This window comes from Suillus subaureus (assembly GCF_016647635.1).
Source record: "Suillus subaureus strain MN1 chromosome Unknown BJ212scaffold_101, whole genome shotgun sequence".
In the NCBI taxonomy this organism is placed as follows: domain Eukaryota; kingdom Fungi; phylum Basidiomycota; class Agaricomycetes; order Boletales; family Suillaceae; genus Suillus; species Suillus subaureus.
The window spans coordinates 19,334-44,654 of record NW_024538657.1 but is presented as its reverse complement, the minus strand read 5'-3'; the positions used below and the strand labels follow the sequence as shown (position 1 = coordinate 44,654).

The following is a 25,321-nucleotide window of genomic DNA, read 5'->3' as shown; positions in this document are numbered from 1 at the left end:
ACAGCGGCTTGTTGTAAATGTCGCAAACCGACTGCAGTCCGTACTACACGAACTGCGATGCTTGGCTTCACCTTGTGATGAAGAGGTGTGACTACAGCTTCAAGCACAGACCAGCCCGCTAATCTGTCCGTAGCCTGCAATAATAACGCACAGCGTATTGTTCCCTTTAGCACATCCCAACGCTGCTAATGACAAGCTTTCTACTCTCTTCTCCTCGGCGCACAGCGTCCTCGATGTCATTTCAGAACGCCTGTCACAGCGAGCTACCCCACCACCAGCACCAGACTACGTCAAGGCCTCGGATGCTCTGGAAAATAAACGATTACAAGGAATCGTTGACGGGTTGCGCTCAGAACTTGGTGCGTCTCTAGATGCCATCGGGTTTCCTTGCGTACATCTAACAAGTCCTCGAAACAGATGAAGCTAAGAAACTCCATGAGAGGCATGTTATAGAGACTCAGGCCCTCTTAATGCAAATTGCATCCCAAACATCATCTACGGAACGCGATACAAGGGACGAGAGCGTCGAGCTCATGACACAGCCAGAGCGAGACTTTGCCGCTGAGCGCCTTGAGCGAATGAAGACTGAACTTGATGAGGAGAGGAGAAAGTTTACCGATGCTGCTGTCAAACTTGGCAAGGAGAAAGCCGCTCTAGAGGTAAAAATCCAACACTTGGGTCTAACGCGTAACTCATGGTCGCACTCAGACTGAGCGCATCCAGTTCCTTGAGGAGAAGCGTTCCTGGCATGTCGAGCAGATGCTCACCGATCTCCCACCAACACCTACCACAACTTCCCAACCTGCACCTCGACCGCCTCAGGCTCATAAGATCAAGTCGCCCCGAAAGTCGCCTATGAAGCCCAAGGTCGTCGGTAAGGTGGCAAGCAGAAAGACCCGAGTGTCTCGACGTTCCTCGTCATTCTCAATCCCACCACCAAGTAAAATGGAACCTGCTTACGAGACGGAGGTGATTCCTATCGCTATTCCACTAGCCGCCTTCGAGGCATTGGGCAAAAAGCCGACCTTGGCGCAGTCTGTTTTACCCTCAGCCTTTGTGCTCCCTCCGCGTTCACCCCGGACGTCCTTACCCCCTGTAGAGGCATTCCTTCCTCCAGTGATAACCACGCATCAGACAACATCAGGAGGAAAATCGTGCACGTCCACTGACGCCGGGTCAGGTTTCGCTTCGAACACTGACACTTCTTCGTTAGATTGCACGTCACCCCCTGCCCAGGCACTGGCCGCAATACCGAAAATTGTTCTCCCGTCACCTAAAACACCCCCTGCTCCTGTTGTGAATACACGTCGTCCATTCCCACTTGCGAAGCCACTCGCGCCACACATGTCGCATGCTTACTCGCCTGCCAAACCGAGTCCACTCTCCCGCATTCTCATGCTTGCGAACTCTCCTGACAGCATGGACGGGGTATCAGAAGAGAGCGAAGGCTCTTTGACATCTGTTGTTCCCCCGCCCATTGCTACAAAGAAGACATTCCTAAGTGGATCAGAGTCAGATGATAGTCCTTTGAGGGAGAAGAAGACCGAGTCAAATGTTGTTCCTCTACCTCCCTTGAAGAACATGCTACCTCCCGAATCGAAGCCCTTTTCGACGAAGGAGAAGGGAAAGACCAAAGCGGAGCTTGTCGTACCTGGAAAGCTGAAGCCAGAGAAAGAAAACCGCGACAAGGTCCTCCGAAAACCACCTCCTTCGTTGCCTCCTGCTCCTCAACCAAAGCTGAAGGTCAGCAGCTCAGCTACAAGCAAGCCCGCACCAAAACTGCCTTCCGGAAAGGGTGGTGCGAGGAGGGTATTAATCGGAAGTGCCGAAGCCGCTCCTTTGCCTGGATGGCGAGGATGAGAGAGGGGGTGATTGATAGTCTTCTGTGGTTGACTCGCATGCCCTACACGCGTCCGTGATTTTCTCCTGCCATATCATTATGATACCCCTGCGGTTTTCATTGTAAACATTAACACTTGCGCCTACATATGCAATAACGTTTCACAAGAGGAAGTAACAAGACAGAAGCCTACTACCAGAGTCAAAGGAATTTCTTGCAGCGAGGGATAATGGAGTTCTTTCCCCCGAGGGGCCGCCATTGATTGAACCATCAGGCGGCCGAACGATCACAAAGTACTATCTCCTCCGGATTGATATCAACATCCTCAATAGGCCGCCGGGATTATCCTCGTGACACTCGTGTTGTTATTCGGAACTTTGTCGAATGATAGAGTATAAGCAAGAAATAAAGCCGAGGCCTCGGATTCTAAAAACTTATCTTGACTCGGTACCAGTGGAATTTAAACGGCAGCTCCGACCCATATGCATGGCACCTGGCTGCGGCGACCAAATGCCGATGAGTATTTTTCCTTCAATGTTCATGAGTGGTCGGCGGAACTTTTCCGAATGCCTTGCCAGTCACTGGGCGAGGTCTGCATCATGATATGTTCTAGATATCATATAATCGAGATCTGCAGCTTTGACAAAAAATATGCTGAAGCATGCGTTATCCTGAATTTCCGCTAAACCGCAAGTACCCTGAGTCATTGAACAGTTCATGTAATTGAAGCAGGTACAATGGAATGATCAATAATGAAACCGCGTCTGAGCATGAAATCGACAAAGATCGACTCGACAGCTTCCAGGACCTCACAAGGTCGAGCTGTTGGGCAAGTTATGTCAGGAGTGCGTCCAGCACGCTAGGACGAGAATTAAGCGTAGTCATGGTGTGCATTTTAATGAACAAAACTCCTACTGCCAGTGCGAATGTACGGTGCAGAGCCATGGTCCAGGGGTAATTGACCTGAAGAACTTCAATCGTCCTGAGTTGAATACCATCCACCTGTCCTATCGATACCTTCGATAATCTGCATCAATGAAGTTGGCATGAGTACCGTAAATTAAGAATGTAACATCCCAATCACGGTGACCTGTGGGCTACATGAATCCCACTAGCAAGTGCGTTAGTACACATCACCCCTGCTGGTCCAGCACCCACAATAAACCCATCAACATAATTTTCTATATTTAGGAGGCCGACGGCAAGCGAGAGCCTCGGACACGTTTGGGTGCAGCATTGAATTCAGACAGATAAACAATTATTCAATCATAGATCCAAGAGGCAAGCCAAACTCGCCAGGCGGCCCGGGACTCCGAAGCGTAGCCGTAACGTAGTGACCGACGGTATATGTGCACAATACGGTCAATCCCTGAGGGTTTGACAGTGACTTGGCCCCGTGATGACATTCGAGTTCAGCAATCCGTAAGTTCTACACTGGCAGGTACCAGGTGACGTGTTAAAACAAACCTTACGTAAATGTCGTACCATCTCTGCCCTTGATGGAAGCCCAGGCCCAGGATAAACTATATTCAGTCATTATAGTTGACAAGCTTGTAGTACATGATGAACCATTGAACCAACCTCACACTCATACATACTTTTGGTGTCTAAGTATTGGCAATATGCTGCAGATATATGTATGAAACGAGATGAATCGTCTCAAGAAACGCGATTCCATACGGCATCGCATTACTCCCCCGGGTTCAAGGTTTTTCCTATCAGGAAGGAACCGAAGTACTTATCCATGCTCTCTAGTGCTGTGGATGGCGCGATCATACCGACATAACCGTCAGGCCGAACAACTACCATCGTTATCTGTTTCTCATCGATACCGAATCTCGAATACGCGCCTCCACCCAAGCGGCCTGTCACATCCGTGTCGTCAATCAAGACCCTGCGTGGTCATACGTCGGTATTATGGGACAGCAGAAAGTATGACAACTCACTTAGACCAGTGCGACCTGAAAGTCAGAGGAATGTCGAGGAAATTCACATCATCCTTGTGACCAGCAGTTATCGGAATAATGTCGAACATAGACTGTGCCTTGCCCTCGGTAGAGTAGCCGTACTTCTGCAGGAAACTTGTGGGGAGTTGCAACTCCTCAGCGAGCCTTCGAACTTTCGCGAGCTGCTCCGACGTCAAAAGACCAACGAAAAAAAGAAGCTTGAAGCGGGTATCCGCGGGAAGCATGTCTTGAATATCAACAGGACGAGCATCCGCTGCACGAACAAATATTTGCGGCAGCATCCGCTCGCCAATGATGATCTCTGGTGCGCAATCTTGATGAATAGTATTGACAATCGCCGAAGGCATGTAATGGACACCGATACCGCTGCTGAAACCGCCAGAAGCCTGGAAAGCCCTGAGAAGCACAAGTTAAATACCGCTGTGAAATGCCATTGAGACAACTCAACCTCAAGAATTGTTCATGAGTAACGCCCTCCTGGTTTTCCGACGTCCTGGGTTTGCCAGAAAATAGAGCGGAGAACTCGCGATCGAAATTAATGAGATCTTGGGCATATTTCTGCCGCTCGAACTCGTACTGAGAGGTGATAAGTCCTCGAAATGAACAAGTGATATGCGAACATACAGTCTTCAAGAGGGAAATATCCGCCCTACCCCGCAGGACTTGGGCCAGTTTCCACGCTGTTTGCAAAGACTCTGAGAAATACACTCCGTCTGAAATAGGAAAACTTGTACCAAGGTTATGGGTGTCGTTCATGCTCGCATTCATGCCCTGCCCTGCAACGCAATCAGACTCGTTTATCGTCTTGGACCATTTCATTGCTCACCTGCTTTCGGAGAGTGCGTGTGACAGGCGTCACCAGCGATGAAGACACGGTCGTGTTTAGAGAAGTTAGAGGCTACACGTTGACCAACTGAAGTAATAATCGTTCAACGTCATAATCCCAGTGATAGCAGTGCGATTCTCTTACTGATGTAAATTGAACACCAGTCCACTTCCTTCGGTTCATTGACTATATACGGGTGGAATGTTTTACGAGCAGTCTGTTCGGAAAGGTATTAGTAGTCCTTTGAGCCAATCAAATTGGTGCGTACGTTGATGAGGTTCTCAGCGGTCACCTTGCGCTTGTCGATTCGTCCTGTCTCAGGATCCATGACGTCTTTGTCCGACATTTGCAGGTAGAACCGGACTTTGTCTCCTTCGCGGGGTATGATCATACATGAGCCATTTAGGGAGTGAATTGCAGCACGGTTGCGAATGTCTGGGAAGTCGGTATCCGGAACGAAGTCGATCACACCCCATATGTAATCTGAAATAAGCACTACATATTAGAATATCTCATGTTGAATTAGCGCCAAAATTGACCTGTTTGTTCCCCATCCATCGTAAAACCCAAGTTTTTCCGAACCCACGAGTGTGCGCCTGAGCAGCAGGCACGATCAGTTCTACAGGAGCGTTCGAGATGCTGCATGTCTCACCATCCGCTCCGAGGACGTACTTCGCGTAAACGATTTCCTGTTCTGGAGTAGCGTCCGAAGGGAGTACGTGGTCCAAGACCACCTGTGCCAATGTGTCAAAAGCAGCGTCTTGTTGGGATTAGAATCTCGAGCACCTTTACAGGGTATGAGGTTGGATCCAGAAGTTCCTCGGGATCCTCTGAAATTTCTAGGGAAGAAGGTGCAATCGGACGATCAACTGATATTTCTTGTGACTTCAAGGACTCGATGAACATTGATTCAATTGATCCTTGATCGATCGTGATCTTCGCGACAATAGGGATCAGATATGAATGAGCCGGACGATAGAACATACCTTGAAGGGATAGCGGGCCGATGGAGCTGTCACGTCTGGAGCCCGGCCAGTGCGCTGCGAGTATTGTTTGAACAAATAGCGACAGAGCAGTCAGGAAACATACTTCGATGCCGCCATCAGGGCCAGGGTTGTAAAAGGCCTACATAGATATTACTACCCAGAACTTGAATCAACTGAAAGTCTCTGAGACTCACACAAAGATACATCTGGGCACCGTCCTTCAACAAACCATCTGCCAAACCATAACTCTGGAGGAATTAGATATCACTCCTCTTCTATCGCAAATGTTGGGACATACTTGAAGAACTTCGATCGTCCTAGGCTGTATGCCATCGGCTTGCCCAGCCGCCACACCGACCGGCCTGCGTCAACGTGAGTTATCCATCTTCACTCAAGACTCTAAACAGACCTGTTGTCTATGATTCTAAAGTCCACTCCAGCACCAGCTAATGCATTGGCACACATGAGCCCAGATGGACCCGCACCGATGATGAGCACATCAACTCGACTTTCCTTGACCATGATAATAGGGATATAAGAATGGTGGTGTGTCGGCGATTCGGTGCTTTGGGATAAGGGCTTATATATACTATTACGCGTATTACGCCACTGTTCTGTTAACGAAGGACCCGTCCGAACAAAGATATCATGATTATTCGCCTCGCGCCCATCCAAAAGCTGTCACACTGTGAGATCTAGCTGTGCGCTTGTACGGTTATTCGATACTTATAAATGGTACGATAACAAATAGACCCGAGCAAGAGATGGCCTGACTCGACACGGTCAGATAAGTTCTATGGATGAATGGTATCCCCAGACATATGTATGAATGTATCAATTAATATGTCCGGGGCCTTTGCGCAGCCTGATCTGTTGCGGGCTCTTATTTCATAGATGCTGAAGAACCATTGTCAAAGTGGTCTTCAATATAAACCTCGTCATTCCTGGCCCTCAACAGGTCCAACCCTTATCTAAACTTGATCTAAACCTTGTCATGTAGAAATGCTAGCGATGTATGGTAAATTAATTACATTTTGAGTGAGAGGTGGTTGGTTGGTTGGTTGATAAACAAACTACATAGTACTCTATGATCAGGAAAGGTTTAGGAATTAAGGATTAGGCCCGCTGAGGTTTAGGCTGCAAGTGTTGGCGATGCACGCCACAGGAATTAGATACAAGTCCTGTTTAAGTTGTGTTTAAGACAGGTTTAGCGACGGTTAGCTAAGTGTATGTTTGGGTCCAAAACGACAGGAAGGACTCATATTAAATGCATGTAGTTTCTCACCAGTACGCTCACTCCCCAGCTCATTCCCACCTCTGCTCACTTAGAGGGGTGACATCATCGCTGCGACACATCTGAAAATGGTAAGGGTGTCCACCGAGCCTGCAGGCTTTCCAAGAGGTCAACTTCCTGTGGCATTCCATATTCCGAGTGATCAATGATTTCATACACATAATGATGTGTGATCTGGGGTGCATGAGCTTGAAAATCAACATCAAATCATACACTGCTCCAAAAATCCTGTGTAAATTTTAGGGGGAAGTCTCTTGTGACCATAATATGAAAATTGGCCAAGTTATTCATGTGCACAGGCTGACAAGGATGTTTTAACCAGAGCTGAGTGCTGAACAACAGGAATTGCACAGATATAAGTTTGCTTTACACCAACACTCTTGTAAGCCCTTAGGATGTTCTCTCAAACAATTCATAGTATATCTGTGGTATGCAAGTATGCTCAGAGAGGCAGTTGTTGGAAATAAAGCAAGTCTGCCTGCAGCTGAGGTGTGCACATTTTGTTCTCTGGTTTCATATTCTTGTTTACTAATAGTCCAGCGATGAATACTTCTCCATTATGCGCTATTGTTAATTATCTCTTTTGTCTGCTATGGCCAGTGCTGTCTCTCATTGTTTCATGTACTTACAAGAGCACTTAGTTCTATTTAGCTGATCTTGTTCACAAACAGATACCTCAGACATTTGTGTTCTTGCATGCAACAACTGAGGTATGATATCCATTTTACTTATATTCACTTATACTCATGTGATGTAGTGCATCTATTTACTTTAGGTGAATATACTAGATGTTTGCATTCTTGCGTGCAACAACTGAGTGCATCTATTTACTTTAGATCTACGCGAGGCTTCTATAACTGTTTCAGCAGTCATTACAGAACAACCCCAACAGCACCTTATTGACATCTATTAGCAGCAATTCCTGGGCAGGAACATTATGAGTGCAACAAGCACAGGAGTTTCACTGCAACAATTCCAGTTTCATTTTCTGTTGCCACTCAGCAATGGTGTCCACCTTGTCATCAAAAATTAACACAGGAAAATGTACTAGCATTGAGATCCTTATTTTGGTGCCTTTGAGCATGAAGGTGACATTGCTCAACATCCTGATTCCTTGTATTGAAATGATTGGATGCACTAGCTCGAGCACAAGTGGCACAATGTGACACAGCATTACCAGATCACAAAAAGGGATGGTGAACAATCCCAGCATAATTTTGTTAGCAAAATTCCTGCAAGATTTTCAGGAGCACAAACACCAGCCCATAGTGTCATATTCATGCATGATTGTATTACATTTGTAAGACAATCATGATGCATGAACAGTTACTGCACCTTTTGAGGCATGCTGGTGAATCTTTGCGAATCCCTAATGCATCAGTGATGCATTAGCACTCTAGCTCACTGGGGTGCTTCTATTTGCCCAATTTGGCCATACAAAAAGGGGAGCACTAATGCATTAGTACTCCAGCTCAGGGTGCTACCATAATTGCCTAATACAGCCATACAAAAAGGTGAGCAGGCTTCCATTACCCCTTACCTTTGGGACCATTAAATATTGGGGCTTCCTGTACCTGGCTTTGACATCAAAGTTTGACCTGGCTACGTAAACCCCATACCTTCGTTCCTGAGCTCTATCATTAAATAACCCAAGTTTGTACTTGGCATTTTCTGAATGTCTGAAAATTGACAAAGTCCATAGTATTGTGACAATGGCATTTCCTGTGTGCCCAAAATTTTTTTAAGTCCTCCAACTGAGACCAGCGAGAGTCAGAATGTTGGGAAGTCCATACATGCACCATGATCCAGAGGTTATTAAACAAAATTAAATCCATTATACACAAAGTACAATACTTCCAATTGAAGTAAATATGCTACAAAGTCTTTGACTTTTTAGACCTGTGAATTACATCCTTGCCTTTGCACTTGCTGCCTCATTTTGAGTTTCCACCAATGACATTGTCTAGTTTGTGCTGGCTACAAGGGACTGATGGGCATGCCCTACCAGTATGTCAAACAGGTTGATCATCCTCTGGAAGAGGAGCAGGGGCTAGCTGAGATGCAGGATTAGTAGGAAGTGTGGGAGGTTGAGGCATAGGAGGCTGAGGTGCAGGGATTGCTGGGGCTGGCTGAGGCACAGAGATCACTGGGGCTGGCTGGGATGTAGACGCAGGAGAGGGAGGTGTAGGAGGCTGAGGCACAGGGATCACTGGGGCTGGCTGAGATGGCTGAGATGCAGATGCATCAGATGGAGGGATCAGCACTTCACATCTCCCTGGAGGAACAATGGGCAGCTGTAAGTCACCAGTCTCCATGCTCAGGTGTGTCATACATACCTAGGTCTTTCAGAGATGTCTCAAGAAGAGCCAATGCAGTGTCGTAGTTGGCATGTTGAAGACTGTCATAGTCAATACCATCAGTGCATGGTTCATGCTAGAGGAATAAACAATGTTAGTCATGTGTATTATTAGTAATGGAGGCTGAGCTTATCTCCTGCACACTGTTTGGCTGTGATGCATTAAAGTCATCAGGAATCCAGTCCTTCAGCTGATAAAGCAATTCCCAAGAGTCTGACTCTCTCACAGTTCCAACATTGTCTCCTACTGTCTCAGTGACCTCATCTCTCTCTCTCACCAACCTCACTGCTAGAGTTATTGTCACTTGACTCATCCTTGTCATCATCAAGGTCACTGGCATTGTCCTGCTTAACAGCTGGTAAACTTTCTTCATACTCTTAACATTGCATTTAATGTTAGTAGGTCTTGCAATCTTCATATGACTCCCACACTTACCAACACTTTTCTCTGTAAACCTTGCATATGCCCTAAGCACCTCACCATATCTATCATACAAGTCTGAGAATTGCCCTCCTGTAGTGCATTCTCCAAGGTGGTAACTGTTTCAAATCAATCAATTGATCAATTGATGAGGAATTGTATAGATAGGTGATTCACACACTCAAAGAATCACATAGTGCCTCCAGCTTCAGTATCACAGCCACCCATGAGGACAGAGAATTTCCATCCTCCCATCATGTGGCTTAGGTGTCAGAATATGCAATCTAACACACCTAGAAGCTCATGGATTGCCCTGTCCACTTGTCAATTTAGTGGTGAATATCCTGACCAAAGGTACATACCTCATCTTTGTCTCATCATCTACCTCTTCCCTTATCTTGGCTGTCACAATCTTGTGAGCTTTTCTAAACTTCTTGTGTAACATTTTGTGCTTCCTCTTAACTTTGTCCTTTACAGTGCTCAACTCTGCCTCATATTTCTCCATGGTGATCTCATGATATACAAGGAGCTTGGAACCATGAGAGGTGATGTTTCCCTTTGTGATTGCCTCATTGGCTGACTGCTTGACATTGTCTGCATAGTACATTTAGGAGTAAACCTCCACTTCCTTCAGTGCCCATGGGCCCTTTGTTTTCTTGCCTCCTGCAAGTACTTCTTTGATGCTGAGGACCCCCCTGGATCCACCTGAATGTGCAAGACACATTAGATTTGTTTGCCAGCAATACCAGCACATGATTTGCTGTGACTAGTGGTCAGCAAAGAGTTTGTTAATGTAACAACAGTATGCACAAATTTTCACTGTTTCAGTGGCTCCTTAATCACCTCCTTTTGTTCATCAGTTAGATCATTCTCATTCTGGACATTGGGGAAAAATTCTTTGTGGATCAGCCATTTAGCAAAGAATTTCTGGTTGATCTTCAGCCAGAACTGTGAGTAATTTTTTGAAGGTATGCATGTCCAATAATCAGCTAACAAAGACTGCAGGACTGCTTCTTGCTCACAAGTAGTCCACTTTTTTGGCACCATTGTGTTGAGGACAGCACACTGTCAGCAGGCTGCAGAGTGTGTTGGGGGGAGGGGGTTCATGTACCAGGAGACCTACACATAACATTTAATGCATTATTTTAGTGACATTACCAGTATCCATGTAAATACTTCACTGTCAAAATGAGGATCTCTTTCAAACATCTATCTACATACAAAGAAGCAATTTTGGCATCCAGCTGCATCACCAAGTAGTTTCTCCATTTCTGAGGCCACTGTTGTGCAGGTCATTCACTGCACTGTGCACTGAACACAACTGCAACACTCACTGTATATCCAAATAAGCTTGAATATGTCTAGTGGTGAAAAAGCACTGTTGAATGTGGACTGCCTTTCTGCACACAAAATAGTTCCAGATCAACTGCAAATAAATGAGCAACATCTGGACTACAGTACAAGTACATCTGAACTTCACCTCTTGGCATTTTGGTATGCATGCCTGGATTATGGCCTCCCCCAACCTACTAATCTTTGGCTCCCCACCCTGGTAAATGATACCAGCAAGGTACATATTGTGCTCAGGCCATTGAGTGAACCAAGCCTCATAAATAGATTCAAAGAACTTATCATAGCAGCTTGCAACAGTGTGAGAGAATTCATCATACCATTTGGCAAGAAAGGCATGTTGAGCTGGAGATGTTAGTGCTTCAAATGTTCAAGTCATTAGAGGCAGTGAGTGCAGGATGGAAAGAGTGACAGGTAAGAGGTGAATCCTGCTTGATTCAAATAAGGGAGGCAATAAGCATGGGATGGAAAGAGCAGGTGAATCCCACTTGATTTGAATGAGTTCTCTGAAAGAAGGAAATGTATCAAAGTCATGCATTACAATCAACATGACTCAATCTCTACCTTCACTCAGGTACTTCACACTCCTGCTCACACACAAAAAAGACTCAGAGGTATGTTTGATGCCCACTCCAGAACTTGGCCTGATGCGATTGAGTAGATGTCAAACATGTGGCAGCCAATATGCAAACAGCATGTATGGTTAATGCCCCACTTAACTGAATTCCAGCACATCCCAATTCCAACACCTAAAACATTCAAGACAAAGTTGTTGGATGAATGGTTGCAGATGTGGCCTGAGTGAGATATACTGTGGCTTGACCAGCAGGAGGTGGACTCAGAGCTGACCACTGACTGGGAGTTGAACTTGGAGCTGACTGAAGATTAAAAGAAGGAGCTGTGTTCAGCAGAAAAAGCACATGGAGAAGTGAGCCATCACAACCCATTGCCTGATTGGAGAGCTGACAGTTGATGATGGCAGATTTTAGACATTGTTGAGTTGGTTAGGGTGGGCATGACTGAATATGAGACATGCTTGTTCAATGTACAGTTGTTTGGGGTGTTGTGGGACAGATGATGGTTGTTGTGTAAAGTACCCTATCATGCCAGACTTGCTGATGCTTTGCAACAATGAACAAGTGTGATTAAGTAATATGTAGATGAGTGCTAGTTCCATAGCTGTTGAAATAAGAATCCATTACTGTTATACTTCTCTTGCAAGTCTGTATCATCCACCAGAACATCACATAACACATCCTCTAGCACAGAGAGCATGCCCTTGACAGCTTTTGTGGCAAGACTGGCCTTGGTGTACCTTTTGCCAGTACTGATTCCCTGCACAAGTAAGTCATTTTCCACCTGCTGAGTCTTGATGAATATCTCATCTATCACTCCTATGACTGCCTGAAGTTTCTCTGATGACTTGGTCTCCAAGTACTCCAGCAACAGGCCACTGATAACTTCATGAGGTTGGCCTCTAAGATAAGTCATCAAACAATCTTGCTTGCAGTGTATTTTATTCATCGGTCCACTGCTGATAGATACATCACTATCTTATAGTTCAGAGGTACATTCAGAGGTACTTGAATCCTGTGTGCCATGCCTTAAAAGCACTCAGAATGGAATGCACTTATGAGGAGATTTGAGTCACTCATGCCATTGAAGATGGGCTCAGTGAAACATTCCCCTTGTCCTACCTGGCTCATTGAGAGTGATATCTGGATTTGTGCTTCAAATTAATGATAGACTGATGCCTGTGAGATTGAGGTGAGAATATCAGCTGTGTCATAGCCCATACCAAGTATCAACTACAAGTGTTTATTTACATACCATGTGTAATATGAATGCCCATGCATTCATTTGGCTTCTCTATGTTCTTTGGGAATATGATACAGTTTCAGTCAACCCATACATGGGGATAACAATGGAAGTAGAATGAAATTCTTGTGACTGTCAATGTTGGTCAGATTTGGGCTTTGCAACTGGTAATTTTCATCTGACTTTTATAGGACTTAAACCCACCAATGTCAATTGGCAGCATACTTTGTCCTGATGTCTGAACACACTCCTTGCCACATATTCAGGTAAAAATCCTACATGTCTACAATAGAAATAATGTCAGTCTTGATTTGTGTGATCCAGTGCAGCTGCCATTATAAGAATCATCTATGAACAGTGAAAACATGTGCCATCAACCAACCATCAACCAATGTCTTTCAGGGTCTTTGATTTATAGCTATTGTACCCTGACATTCATATGTGCAGTTGTGAAAACCCAACTATCTGCCTGATGCTTACATTTCTGAATTTTGGAATGTATGAGGCATATACAATCATTATTGGGCAAGAAACACACAAAACACACATAGGATGAGTACAAATGGGTACATAATTTGTATATACATATGGTAGGTATCAGAAGGGCTTATTAGACTGGCAACTCCTGCATGGTACCACCTTGAAGAGCCTGTGCATATGCCTCATCAGCACTCACATGAGAGAAGTACCATCCAAAGCAAGCACCAGGCACACCAATGACATGGGAATGCATGTTATGCCTATAAGAAAATTAGTGAGTCTGCTAGAATGAATGAACAGGATACATACCATCCTTGAAAAATGCCAGTCTCCTACCTGACAGTAATAACATACCAGTAGGCAGAAGCTGAAGTGCTTCCATGAGTCATTGTAGTGGCAATGGCTGGAGTTGCAGTGCCTGGAGTCGCATTAGGTATCACAGTGTTGGTAGCAGTGTCACCAGCTGGTCCAACATCAATGGTGCTGTTCAAGGAGCTCAAACTGCTCACAGAGGTCCAGGCACTCTGCACCTTGTCTGGCATCCTCCATTAGAAACTGTTAAAGCTGAGGAAGTAAGCACTTACCTCCTTGAGACACACCTCTATGCTGAATCTGAGCCTTACACGCATAACAAGTGCATGTGTGAGCATGAAAAATACAAGTGGGGCAATAACCGACTGCAATCACTTCTGCTACCTGTTCAGGCAGGTTAGTCTCAGGATCAGCCTGACTGTGGGCTGCCTTGAGGGCTGAAAATGATTTCAGTGTGTTGACCTGCAAGTGTTATTACACTAGCTTACTAAGCTGATCATGCAGAAGCTCCACCACAGTAACCAATTCAACAAACTGAAGGTTTGTTTCTTGATGAGCATAGGAAAAACTTTCATTTTAGTTGAATGGCAGTGCAAGAGGGAATCAGACTGGATGATGCTAGGTGTGAAGGGGCTTGGTGGCTAATGGTAAGTAGAATCTGGTTTCAATTGCATCTTATATCTCACTCACATTGACAAACTCCACCAAGCATAGTTCTTGCACTACATAAGACTTGGAGGATCCCGAAGTACAGTAAGTGATCCTCCTTACAATTCCTAATGCTCATTGCTCTAACAGCCCACACTTGCATTGGATATGACATAGAAGACCTCCCCTACAATGTCAAGCTCCAGTGATGTTCCAGCTGTCCCACCCCCACTAGAAGTAACTGTCATTCCAGTTGGAATGCTGCCTTGGATATTCTGTGAAGTTGACAGTCATGGTCATGGACATGGGTGTGGACAGCATGGCATCAAGCTTGGTTATGGTAGTGGGTGTGGGCACATGCAATCTCATTTCAATGAATATGTAGTCCTTCCTTCATCTAGTGTGCCCTCTGCTCACAAGAGAGTGAAATTTTCCTCCCTGTCACATGGTCTTTTAACATCTCACCAGACTGTCTTCAAAGATTCGGTACCCTCCTATGTTGCAACTGATCTTGGCACTAACATTGGTGACTATGATCATTCCTATTATGATCACTCTCCAATGGATGAAGACACACCACTTGAAGTGGACATAGGAGATCAGGCCAAGCATGATCGCATACCTGGTGTTTGTGCAGAACTTCCCACTTGCCTTGCACATACTTACCCTTTCTAGGATAATCCTCTCCATTGCTGAATAGACCATGGCTGTGAACTGTTCCTTCTTGAAATGCTCTATTACAATGGGAGAGGCCATGATTTTTCATCTGACTTATACAGGTCCTGCAGGATGAATGTTGGCTTGTACCACTGCAAAGATTGTTTTGCCCCTGATTTATTATGTCAAGCATGTATTATTTACGCTCATGCTCATTCACCAGTGCATTGTGTGGAGGTGAGTGTTTTTCTCAATCAAGATGCTGCTTATGATTGATGGGAACACAGAAATGGAACAGCACCTATTTTCAAAGTGTAACCCTCAAAGATCTTGGTCTTCACATCCAACTCAGTCACAAGGTTGGTGAGTCATGTCTGCTTCCTACTTGAGCCTACAATGACAATTTTATTCTGGTCAACACCCTAGCTATCCATCCTGTCACCATAGACTTTTGTGAGTATGATAAGGCACAATCTCATGTTCAACAACTCTTATGTGTTGGATGGTTCCCTGCAGCAACCAGCGATCTGAGAACCATGGCTACTTTTTGTGTGCTCTATCAATTTCACATTTTATCATTCAAATCAAAGGTTTCTGCCTATGAGTTCTATCACTCCTTGGTTTGCTTGACTGACAATACTGGTCTTTTGAAGTGGAATGGCCATTATGAGGCTATAGGACTTGGCACAATCAATTGTGCACACCATAACATGAAACTTCCTAACAGCATGGGTGACTTGCAGAAAGGCAAGAGGTATGTACTGTTTCAATGTTCGTGTATTTGCATCACTGACTTACCAACCTCAGATATATTAATATGGATTTTTTGTTCTTTTTGACCTTACACCACTGCTCTGTAGAAGTTCTCAACATCTTATATGACATTGTGTGCCAATGGCACAAATATCTCTGGTCTAGAATGGCGACACTTCCAGAAGATTACTGCCTTGATCACACCTCCAAAGACATCTGCTTCTTTGTCCCTAAGTTTCACCTTCCTGCACATATCACAAAATGTCAGATGTCTCTTTCTTTCAACTGGTCTCATTGGGTTGGGCACACTAATAGCAAGGCTCTGGAGTGTGGATGGTCCAATATCAACCCTGTGGCATCTAGTATGAAAGAGATGGGCCTGGGCAGTCAATGGGACACTTTGGATGATCACTTTAGAGACTGGAATTGGAAAAAAGTTGTCAATCTAGGTAAGTGGTTGTCATCCCCCAAAGATGCAGCTCTAAGTACTTTTAGGTGCAAGCTTTCTATGTAAGATGAAAGAAGCAATGCAGGAGAAGGCTGGCTTCTAAGTGGCCTTTGAAGAACTCAACACAGCCATTACCAAACAACATCACACAACCTGGGAAGCTGAGGTAGAATAGTAGGAGGCTAATCCAACTGATATGAGCATCCCAAATCTATTTGAGGTGAAGTCAGTTGGTATGTGTCTGCTGCAAGACTTGTAAATGAATGAGCTAACTTGTTTTAGCAATCACCCAGGCTGGCGCTCATCTGAGGCTAGCAGAACTGGAGGGTTGGGAATTCAAAAGTGGCACAGACGTATTGCTACATCCTGAGGTCTCAGCAATGGTTTTGATTGGCTTGGGGCTGGACTTAGAAGAAGATCAGTGAGTTCCATGCATTTGTCTCCTGATTATGAAGCTGAGGGATTTTACAGACAATGGGTTGCTAGGTTTGTGAAGAGTCTCAGTAATCATGTGACAGATACACAGAGAGGGAAGTTGCAGTGCCAGAGAAACATGTTACATCACAAGATCGAGTTGTGGCACACAGCACAAGCACTGTACATGCCTATCGTGCAGAGCATTCTATGCACTTTCGAAGCTCGCCTTTGACTTAGGAATTGTAAACTTGGTGATTGCTAATGAAAAAGGTTTCTGTTATGATGCTTATCGTTTTGGTGACGATACTCTAGGGTGTTGAGTTATTGGGCAAAAGCCCGAAGGGCTTTCCAGCTTGAAACATAGTTTCATACCTATGGCATGAAAAGGTGAGCTGTGTTCCCATAAATTAGGAGTACAACGATGCATGCAGCGAAGGTTGATGCCCCTAGGATTAGGAGATGGACTCACTCTTGCTTCTTAATGGATTGGGGGGATTGTGTAGCGTGTGAAAGGCTCTAGCGCTGGTGATGCTTGAATGTAAGGTGTGAGTATAGTTGCGTGGTCCCGCAAATAGATTGTAAAGGCTTCACTTGACCATCTTCCCATAGCTTTGATGACATCAAATGGCACTCCGCACAGGAGATATTCTAGGGTCCCCCCAATTCTTAAGCCGTGTCCCTTCAGGTTGGGTAAGTTCGCAGCTTTCACTGCTATTGAAACTCTCTTCATCAGCTCTTTTTTGGACAGTGGCCGCATTCCTTTTGTGTGTTTCCACGCAAATAGATGCACATCTCCATTGGCTGGATTGACGTGCAGATGGTTTTCTAGGCCTCTGCTAGGGTCAGACGGGCCTTCCTGTGCTGCCCAGTACGCTTCTTCCCCTTTGATTGGGGAACACTTGGTCCTTGGTAGGTGGAATTTGGTGACCCGAAGGCCATTGCGGTCTGTGGAGTTTGATACTCCTGCTCTCGTAACGTGTTTCTTTGGGTCAAATTCTTTGATTGCATTCACTGTAAATTCTCCTAGCCTCACTATGGCATAGAATGTTGTTGTTAGACATGCAAAGATGGCTGCATCTAATGGAGTGTCGAGATCTAAATGGTCTCAAATTGCACATAGGAAGGTTGGTGTGAATGGTGACCTCTTTGGGCGCTTGGATGTTTCTGGTGCTGATGCCAATGCTCCGTCTAGCACCACTTTGAGTTTGTTTGGTGGGATCAGCCAAGCTCTACCATGTAATAGGTGCCATGCTCTCAATCCGGCTGCATAGTTTGCTAATGATGATCCTGAGTAGGATCCAGCGCAACTGCAAAGGAAATTGAGGAGCAAGACTCGTGCTACTGGGCAGTGTTGATCTTCTGGGACATTGTTTGTGTCGCAGAATACGTGAAACACCAGTAAACCAGCTCCATAAGTCTCTTTTGTTGATTGTGCCCATGAAGATCCTATAACATCGAGAATATGCTCTAGCTGGGTATCTGTTATTTTGTGGTTGATTCTCTGCTCTGCCATCACTACTGCTTGTCTAGTACTATTTCCAGCTGGTGTCCACAGCCTCAAACGATCTCGAGCGAGACAATGTGGCCGAAGAATTGAAGGTTGGGGTGTTAGGTCTGGTCTATAGCTCTGAGGAACTGATGCGAGGTTTTTGTTTGTGTTTGGTAGCGGTGCATTGAAACAGGTGCTCTTCCTCTCATTCCTCATGGAGTGCCCTACTGATGAAAAACTCCTCGTCATTCCTACTAGCTTTAGCTCGTTCGTCAGCCTGTTGTCTGATGAGTTGTCGGTTGATGAGTTTGGCTGCTGGAGCGGAGTAACTCCCGTTATGCAGGAGTCGAATTTCTGAGGTGGAGAGTGGTTTCGTGGCGTCAATGATGAAAGGCTCGAGCTCTGTTGGAATACTGGTTGGGGGGAGAAGAAGGCTCCTTGGTCCGTATATCCCTCTAGAAGGTTTGTCTGCTGGATTGGAAGCGCTTGTGATGTATGATGTGACAACATCGAAAGTGTAGGGAAGATTGTGAATGAATTCATTAATCCTGCGGAAGACGCCGTTAACTTCGATGTTCCTGTGTCTGCGCTTCCACCATCCTTTGACGACACCTGTGTTGTCTCCATGGATGACAACATGTCCATCAGTGTTAAGGAGCGATGCGAGGGTGTACGTGAGTAGCTCAAACCCGACTGCTTCAGCCCATCCAATGTCTTGTTTACCATTGCGAGTCTTCCAACCTGGAATTAGCCTCCACGCTCTCCAACAATCCCCAATTACTATTCCGATGCCTATCCCAGAACTTGCGTCTGAGAATGCGAATGGATTTTTAAGCTTGGGGGCTGGGTAGATGGTGCGTGTGACACTTCCAGATTGTAGCAATTCTGACCACCAGTTTAAATCATCTGCTACCCTTTGTCCTGCTCGATGGGGAAGAAATGGCTTCTCGCTGCAATAGGATAGCATCGCCTCGAGGTTTGTGAGGTACACTTTGCCTTGGGGAGTCGCTTTGCATGCATGTAATAATTTTCTGTACAGTTCTTGTACATCGTGCAAGGTGTGTGCATGCCACTTGCGCCATTTGTGTATTGCTGCGAGATATTTGTCTACTTTGGCCGCACTCAATGATACTGTTTTGAGCTGAACATCCCAGGAAAAACCTGTGTATATCATGGATGGTGCGAATGGTTGATCCTTTAGCGGTTCCCATATAATGCCTAAGTCTTCCGATAGGGCGTCTATGTCACATAAGCTGAAAGTGAAGAGTCTGTCGTGATCTGATCTTGGTGAGTTGTTTGACAAGTCCTTCAGTGGTTTCGAGCAGTCTTCATTGGACTCTTCTAGTCTGCCCATTTCATGGTGCAGTTCTCCGAACCAGATGCATCCACCTGTTTGGCGCATTCCTTCTTTTGCGAATGTTTGGTTCCATTGCTTCCTCCATTCGTTATATTCTGCTAGGAATTCCTGTCTGATTCTGATGAATAAATGATCATCTACCCATTTGTCTAAAGGCCTGATTCCATTGTTCTGGAAAATTTCAGCTCCAGTATCAGCAACATGTCCATAGACCCCTGCTGATGGGGTAGCTCCAAATGCTGTGCACGTATCTATGCAGAATTGTGTTTCCAAGACTCGTATCACTCCTGCTGGCCATTGGGACAGATGTAATGGAATCGTTTGGTATGCTTCCGCTACATCTCTCATTGCTGCTTCTGAACCTGGGGGTAGGTGTGCTATTAGGTTATATATGATTGAAAATTTGTCCCAAGTTGTCGGGAAATCTTGGGCATTAATGTAGGAGTTTATTGAGGGGTTTGGATGGGGGGTGCTTGGGGACAGCAGGAATGAGAAATTCTGTATGACTCTGAATTTGCCGGGTTTGCTTGGTTTTGGAATAATAGACATCGGCGAGGATTGGAAAGGTCCTATTAGCTTCTCTAATGTGTCAGCTGTGAGCGGCCCAATGTATCGCCCTTTGTCCAATTCCTTTTGGATGATGCTATTGAATTCGACCCTGTACTCGGCAATCGATTCTTTATTCAGAGGGGTCTGTACAATTGAAATAGAAGGGAAGTCTATTTTGAATCCTAAACAGAGTCCATCTGGTATATTAATAAAACGCTCAATGACTCCTGCGCGACGAAGCTCGTGTGCCCATACTTCAGCTTTGTACGGAGTCAGTGGTACCTGCTTTCTGAGCTCTAGGACACTTCTGGGCACCGTGAGTGGTAGCTCCGCACCCTGAACAGAAGTGTCGGGCATCGTGCTTGGGGGTCGTGCAACCTTCTTCTCATTGCCACCCAGTACACAATTGCTTCCCGTCTTTGGTCCATAGTCCTTTGCGTATGTGCTCCGAGAACGTGTCAAACTGTTTGTCCCACGTCTGGGTGGCAGTGCATTCGATGGTATGGTGCAGATTGCAGCCAAGACAAACTGCGCAGCAAGGTAATGGACCTGTAGCCGTGAAGGGACGTACTGTCTGTACCTTCTTGTTACTGGCTTGGTTACCAGTTTGCGTGTCCTCAGCTGGGGTGAAGGGGTGCTTCTGTGATGATGCAGATTGCTGGGCTTGACTGGAGAGGTATGCCGCTGCCACTTGCTGCGGTGATATGAAAAACGGAATGATTCCGCAGGGGGGGGCATGGGAAAGGTGTTCATCATCATGATTGAGACGGGGGTTTGGGTTTGGGCATGGCACGTGATGGCCAATGAAATTTCATTGAAGAAACGAGGGAGTGTCCATGTGCATACACGTGTGACAGAGGGGGGGGTTAATGTCAGCGCATGATGGCCGACAGGTGATAAAATGCATTGCACAAGGTGACAATTTAAAAAGGGGGGGAGGGAAAGGAATTGGTTGATGTGAATAGGGTGCTACTTGTAATGGGGGCTTTGAAACTGACCTGTATAGCTATCTTCGTCTCCCTTTCACGTTTCTCATTGAAGTTCTCGAGCTTCGAGAATCAAGTCATTGTTGAGCTCCTCGAGGCTCCAACTCTTCGCCGTCCCTATGCTCTGGTGCCAACGGCAGCGCTGCTGGGATTGGTAGAGGAGGAGCGCTTTTTGCTTGAGCAGGTCCGGAGAGTGTTGCCATCTGTGCGCCTGAAGGGCATACCAAAATTGTATGTGCATTTCGACTTTCTCCTCAGGCCAGTCATGTTGTCACATCGAGGTGACCATGTGAGGTGCAGCTTCATTAAACTCCTCCCAGGAGAGGTGCTCGTCTCTAACGATTGGCGCTGCCTTTGGATCCTTAACTGCTGCAGCCGGGATCCATGAATGTAGCCCTTCCGAGGAAGGAAGCATAACCATAGTGTCTGGTTCCGCTACTAGAGTGGCCAGTTTGGCGTCCTCTAAGCCTCTGTTTGTGAAATAGTGAAGCTCACAATAATCTCCGGCTTTGAGCTTTTGTGTGGTGTATTGAGCCAGTAATATGGTAGGGTCAGAGGGAACTTTTCCGCGCACAAGTGGTATGTACTTATTCTTGTTCTTTTTTCTGTCCTCTAGATGCACTGCCTCTGCCTCTTCTTGGCACACTTGTTGGCATTGCTCTTCTTCCTCCTCTTCCCGCTCTCTTGCTTCTTGCAAGCACTCCTGCCTGAGGTTCCATCGTTCCTTGTCTGCATTGTTAGCTAATGTCCATAACACTGCTAGCGAACAGGCCACTTGATCATCGGTGAATCCTCCATCGACGAGCTGCTGGCGTGCTAATTGATGTTCTTGCAAGGTGAAATCTGGTTGGACAGCCAAGTTAGGGTTTTCTTGTAACATAATTGAACTGTAACTTAATGCAAAATACTTGGATCAAGAAGCTAGAGCTCAAGTAGATGAGAAACGCGAGGTGGCAGAAGCAAAAAGGTGTTGCGCCACCTCGCTTAATTTGCACATAGACTAACTTCTTTGTCAGCTTCATTCCTCAGCAGACTCAGATCACCACCTCTCCACCTCAACTTCAACCTCATCAACCTCTACAATCAAGTGTGCAGAGGACTCAAAGCTCTGGCTCCCTTTGGCTATCAAAAATTGTCCATGTCTCACCTACCTCTGACTTTACAAGTGGGAACTCTGCCTGGCCCAGGCACATGATGCACTACAAGAGCTCCATCAATGTCTATATATACATTCATCACTCTTGACATACAAGAAGGTGTGGGTACACAAGCAGGGTGCAAATACAAGGGCTCAGAATGCCTTGGAATGTGTCCTTGGATGACAAGCTGCATGCACTGCAAGGTACCATGCTGCATGGGATGCATTAAATACCTTGGCACAACAACTTGGAAAGGTGGGGTGGCAATGTGGCCTTCAGTCACTGCACTCCAGTGATATATGACCACTTATTGATCTGGATATCATGCCTGGGCAAGGGAGATGGAAGTTGACATGGATTTGGACTATGACTGGCATGGATAGTAACAGGGATGGCACAGATGATGAAGGTGAGTTGCAATGTTTGGAATTACAGGATTAACTAACATATATTATAGGTGTGAGGGTGGAATGATGCAAAGCATGAGCTCATGCGATGCGGTGGGCTGAGGAGGTTGAGCTACTCCATGAGGAAATGCAATGTGTTCTCAGGTTTTTTGAGTGGCAGGCCAACTGGTGGGTTGAGCAGGGGCATTGGCATACTGAGATGGACATAGAGTGTCTTGAGGGCATCTGTGCTTATGCTACCAAGCGGGCAAGCATTCACCAGGCATTTATTGATCATTTCCAGATCTCATGGTCTCCCTGTATATCATCTGACAGAGCTCTCTCAAACATAGACTCAGACAATGATACTGACCTCCCAGATCTCTCAGTGCCACCTCTTCCTGAGATGTAATGTACACCATACATTTATTTGGCATGGATTATATGTTTTGCACAGATAGTCTATTTTGTATGGAAATGCGGGGAAATGCTTCTTCTAACTGTACCTATGAGGGGAAGGTACTTCTCATCATCATGATCAATTCTTGTCATCACTGACAATACCGTGTCTTCTGATCAAGGACCGATTCAGAAGTACTGGGTGCTGAGTGTCCTACAGCTGACTGTCTTACAATGTGTAATGGCTTGATGCATGATTATGCATTACAAATAGTAAGCTTTCATGCATCACCATTGTCTTACTATCATAATGCTTAATGCATCGTCATCCCAGGGTGTTGTGCAAACATGAGATTATTGACACATGCCAAGTATAGATGCACAGCATATATTCCTTACAATCGCCCATACCAACATGAATTGAATGCTCACAAGTCATGAAAGGAAAATTCTCAACAATGTGTGGAAGAGGCAGTGACAAGCAATATATTCTGCATGAAGTGCAGAAGGGCATGACCAACAAAACTGGAGGTGCCAACATAACAAAGTCAAAGTTATAGCTGAGGGAGAAGATCCAGCAGCTGTGACAGGTTAAATGCAATAGTATGTTGATCTAAACCAGAGATTCTGAATGAGGTAGGAGAGGAGGTTGATGTTGAAAGACCAACAAGTTGACCAGAAACAAGCAAATAATGACAAATTCCAGCTATAAACTTGGCCATGGGTGATTGGGACAACTGGGGAAACAGACATTTTTTGAGGCAGACAAGTCCATGTCTCTGCACAGAGATGCCAAAACTCCCTGTTCAGTTCAGAAATGGCCAAAACAGGTTGCTTGATGAGTGGGTTTCCTAGGATTTAAATGCCACAAGACTTGATGTCTGAAGCTTCCTACCCCCACCAGCTCTTCCCCCTAGGCTTTTTGGATCCTGGAATAACTGGGGATGTAATTTTCTAGCATTTGAGGATAAAACCACAAAGGTTCCTCTCTGTATGTAGCCTGGAGTTTTGCCAGTTCTGCTGGTTGTCAGAACTGACTAAACTACCCAGATAACATCAACATTTGAATCAGGGACTGGGAAGAAGCCTGCTCCATTCTATGAACTTCAGAACTTTAGCTTAAGCTTAGGGTTTAAAGCACCCTAGCAGCAATATTCACTGTGGAAACAAGAAAATGGCCATATTCAGATTGAGCATAGATAAAATAGTATTCAGACCCTAGCTGTACTCTAGTTACCAGATGGATTACAGCCATTTGCAGAATGCTAGGCCAAAAAAATTTCACTACATACATTCAGCAATAAGTTGGAACAACAAACTTTTAACTTCTGATGGACAATCTTGATCTATAACTCAGATGGGACAATACATATCTAAGGAATGAAAGCAAGTTGCTCTACAAATGAGCTTGCTAAATGCCAAGGACCCAATGATTTGTTATTATACTGGGATTAGCAAGCGGTCATTGTGATATCTTTGGAAGGCATATCAGGAGACTGGTGAAGTTGTGAGGACACCAGTTTGTGCAGGTCAACCCCACATCCTTGATAGTCTTGATGCAAATGTGAGTTATTACTTATTCTCAGTACTACTTATATGTTATTTCTCAGTTCCTTGAGGCATGTATCGAGTGACAACCAGATATTCTCCTCACCAAGATGCAAGATCAACTGCAGGAGACTTGTGGTGTTGAAGTTTCAATTGCAACAATTTCAAGAATGATATGTAGGTGAGGGTTTACATGGAAGAAGGTATGTTATCACTCATGTCCTTACTGATATGTATGATTCAATACAGTACTATCTAGGTTACATGTCCTTCTGTCAAATGCAATAAAGATGATCAAGCTGCCTATAAGATGCTTATGGGGGAACATTTCTGGCCAGAGCACCTTGTATTTGTGGATGAGTGTCATTTCAACAGGATTTCCTTACATTGTGATTTTGCTTGGGTTCCTATTAGAAAGCACACATGGCAGCAGGATTTTTCATATGTGGCAAAAGGTACTTTTTCAGAAACTCTCTTGTCAGTGCCTTGACATTTTGTTAGATATTCAATTCTTCCAGCTCTGTCACTTGACGGTATCCTCCACTTGAAGGTTTTAGATCATTTGTTCTCTGGTGAAGAATTCAGGAATTTTGTTGCTAGTGTATTGGACCAAATGCAGCCCTGGCCCATGCCAAACTCAGTGTTTGTCATGGACAATGAAAGTATCCACAAAGTCCAAGGTATTTGTGAGATGGTTGAAGAGCAGTGCATTATCCTTATTTCCTGCTCAAACAATACTGATTTCTCTTTTTTTGTAGTGGCATGTGGCTCCTGTACTTGCCTTCTTATTCACCTGATTTAAATCCTATTGAGGAGGTGTTTTCAGCTATCAAGGCATGGCTTCAGTCAAACCATGACTATATACTTGAGGAGACTGAGGGTCCAGCCTGTGATC

At 45.2% G+C, this 25,321-nt stretch overlaps 4 protein-coding genes across 4 annotated transcripts; 1 reads left to right on the top strand and 3 right to left on the bottom strand.

The window, feature by feature from the left end:
* Positions 1-8,925: 8,925 nt before the first annotated feature.
* On the bottom strand, positions 8,926-11,266 carry BJ212DRAFT_1305157 (uncharacterized protein; the record flags this gene model as incomplete). The annotated part of the gene is made up of 11 exons (XM_041333725.1): positions 8,926-9,188; positions 9,250-9,346; positions 9,552-9,646; positions 9,706-9,809; positions 10,053-10,270; positions 10,310-10,456; positions 10,534-10,638; positions 10,757-10,809; positions 10,908-10,970; positions 11,025-11,090; positions 11,221-11,266. 11 exons carry the CDS (start codon positions 11,264-11,266, stop codon positions 8,926-8,928), a joined length of 1,257 nt encoding a protein of 418 aa, XP_041186003.1.
* A 2,202-nt stretch (positions 11,267-13,468) lies between these two features.
* BJ212DRAFT_1305155 (uncharacterized protein) lies at positions 13,469-14,225 on the bottom strand (the record flags this gene model as incomplete). The annotated part of the gene is made up of 6 exons (XM_041333724.1): positions 13,469-13,507; positions 13,535-13,598; positions 13,693-13,873; positions 13,923-13,956; positions 14,035-14,112; positions 14,139-14,225. The coding sequence occupies 6 exons, from the start codon at positions 14,223-14,225 to the stop codon at positions 13,469-13,471; spliced, it is 483 nt and encodes a 160-aa protein (XP_041186002.1).
* Positions 14,226-14,490: 265 nt separating this feature from the next.
* Positions 14,491-16,810, top strand: BJ212DRAFT_1305154 (uncharacterized protein; the record flags this gene model as incomplete). Its single annotated transcript, XM_041333723.1, has 12 exons — positions 14,491-14,535; positions 14,582-14,641; positions 14,767-14,923; positions 15,179-15,192; positions 15,243-15,318; positions 15,382-15,408; positions 15,472-15,575; positions 15,609-15,709; positions 15,874-16,157; positions 16,439-16,577; positions 16,628-16,642; positions 16,675-16,810. The coding sequence occupies 12 exons, from the start codon at positions 14,491-14,493 to the stop codon at positions 16,808-16,810; spliced, it is 1,158 nt and encodes a 385-aa protein (XP_041186001.1).
* Positions 16,811-21,067: 4,257 nt separating this feature from the next.
* Positions 21,068-21,954, bottom strand: BJ212DRAFT_87039 (uncharacterized protein). Its single transcript, XM_041344248.1, has 3 exons — positions 21,546-21,954; positions 21,450-21,491; positions 21,068-21,392 (listed from the first exon to the last, which is right to left on the bottom strand). The coding sequence occupies exons 1-3, from the start codon at positions 21,832-21,834 to the stop codon at positions 21,226-21,228; spliced, it is 498 nt and encodes a 165-aa protein (XP_041186000.1). The 5' UTR covers positions 21,835-21,954; the 3' UTR covers positions 21,068-21,225.
* Positions 21,955-25,321: the final 3,367 nt, after the last annotated feature.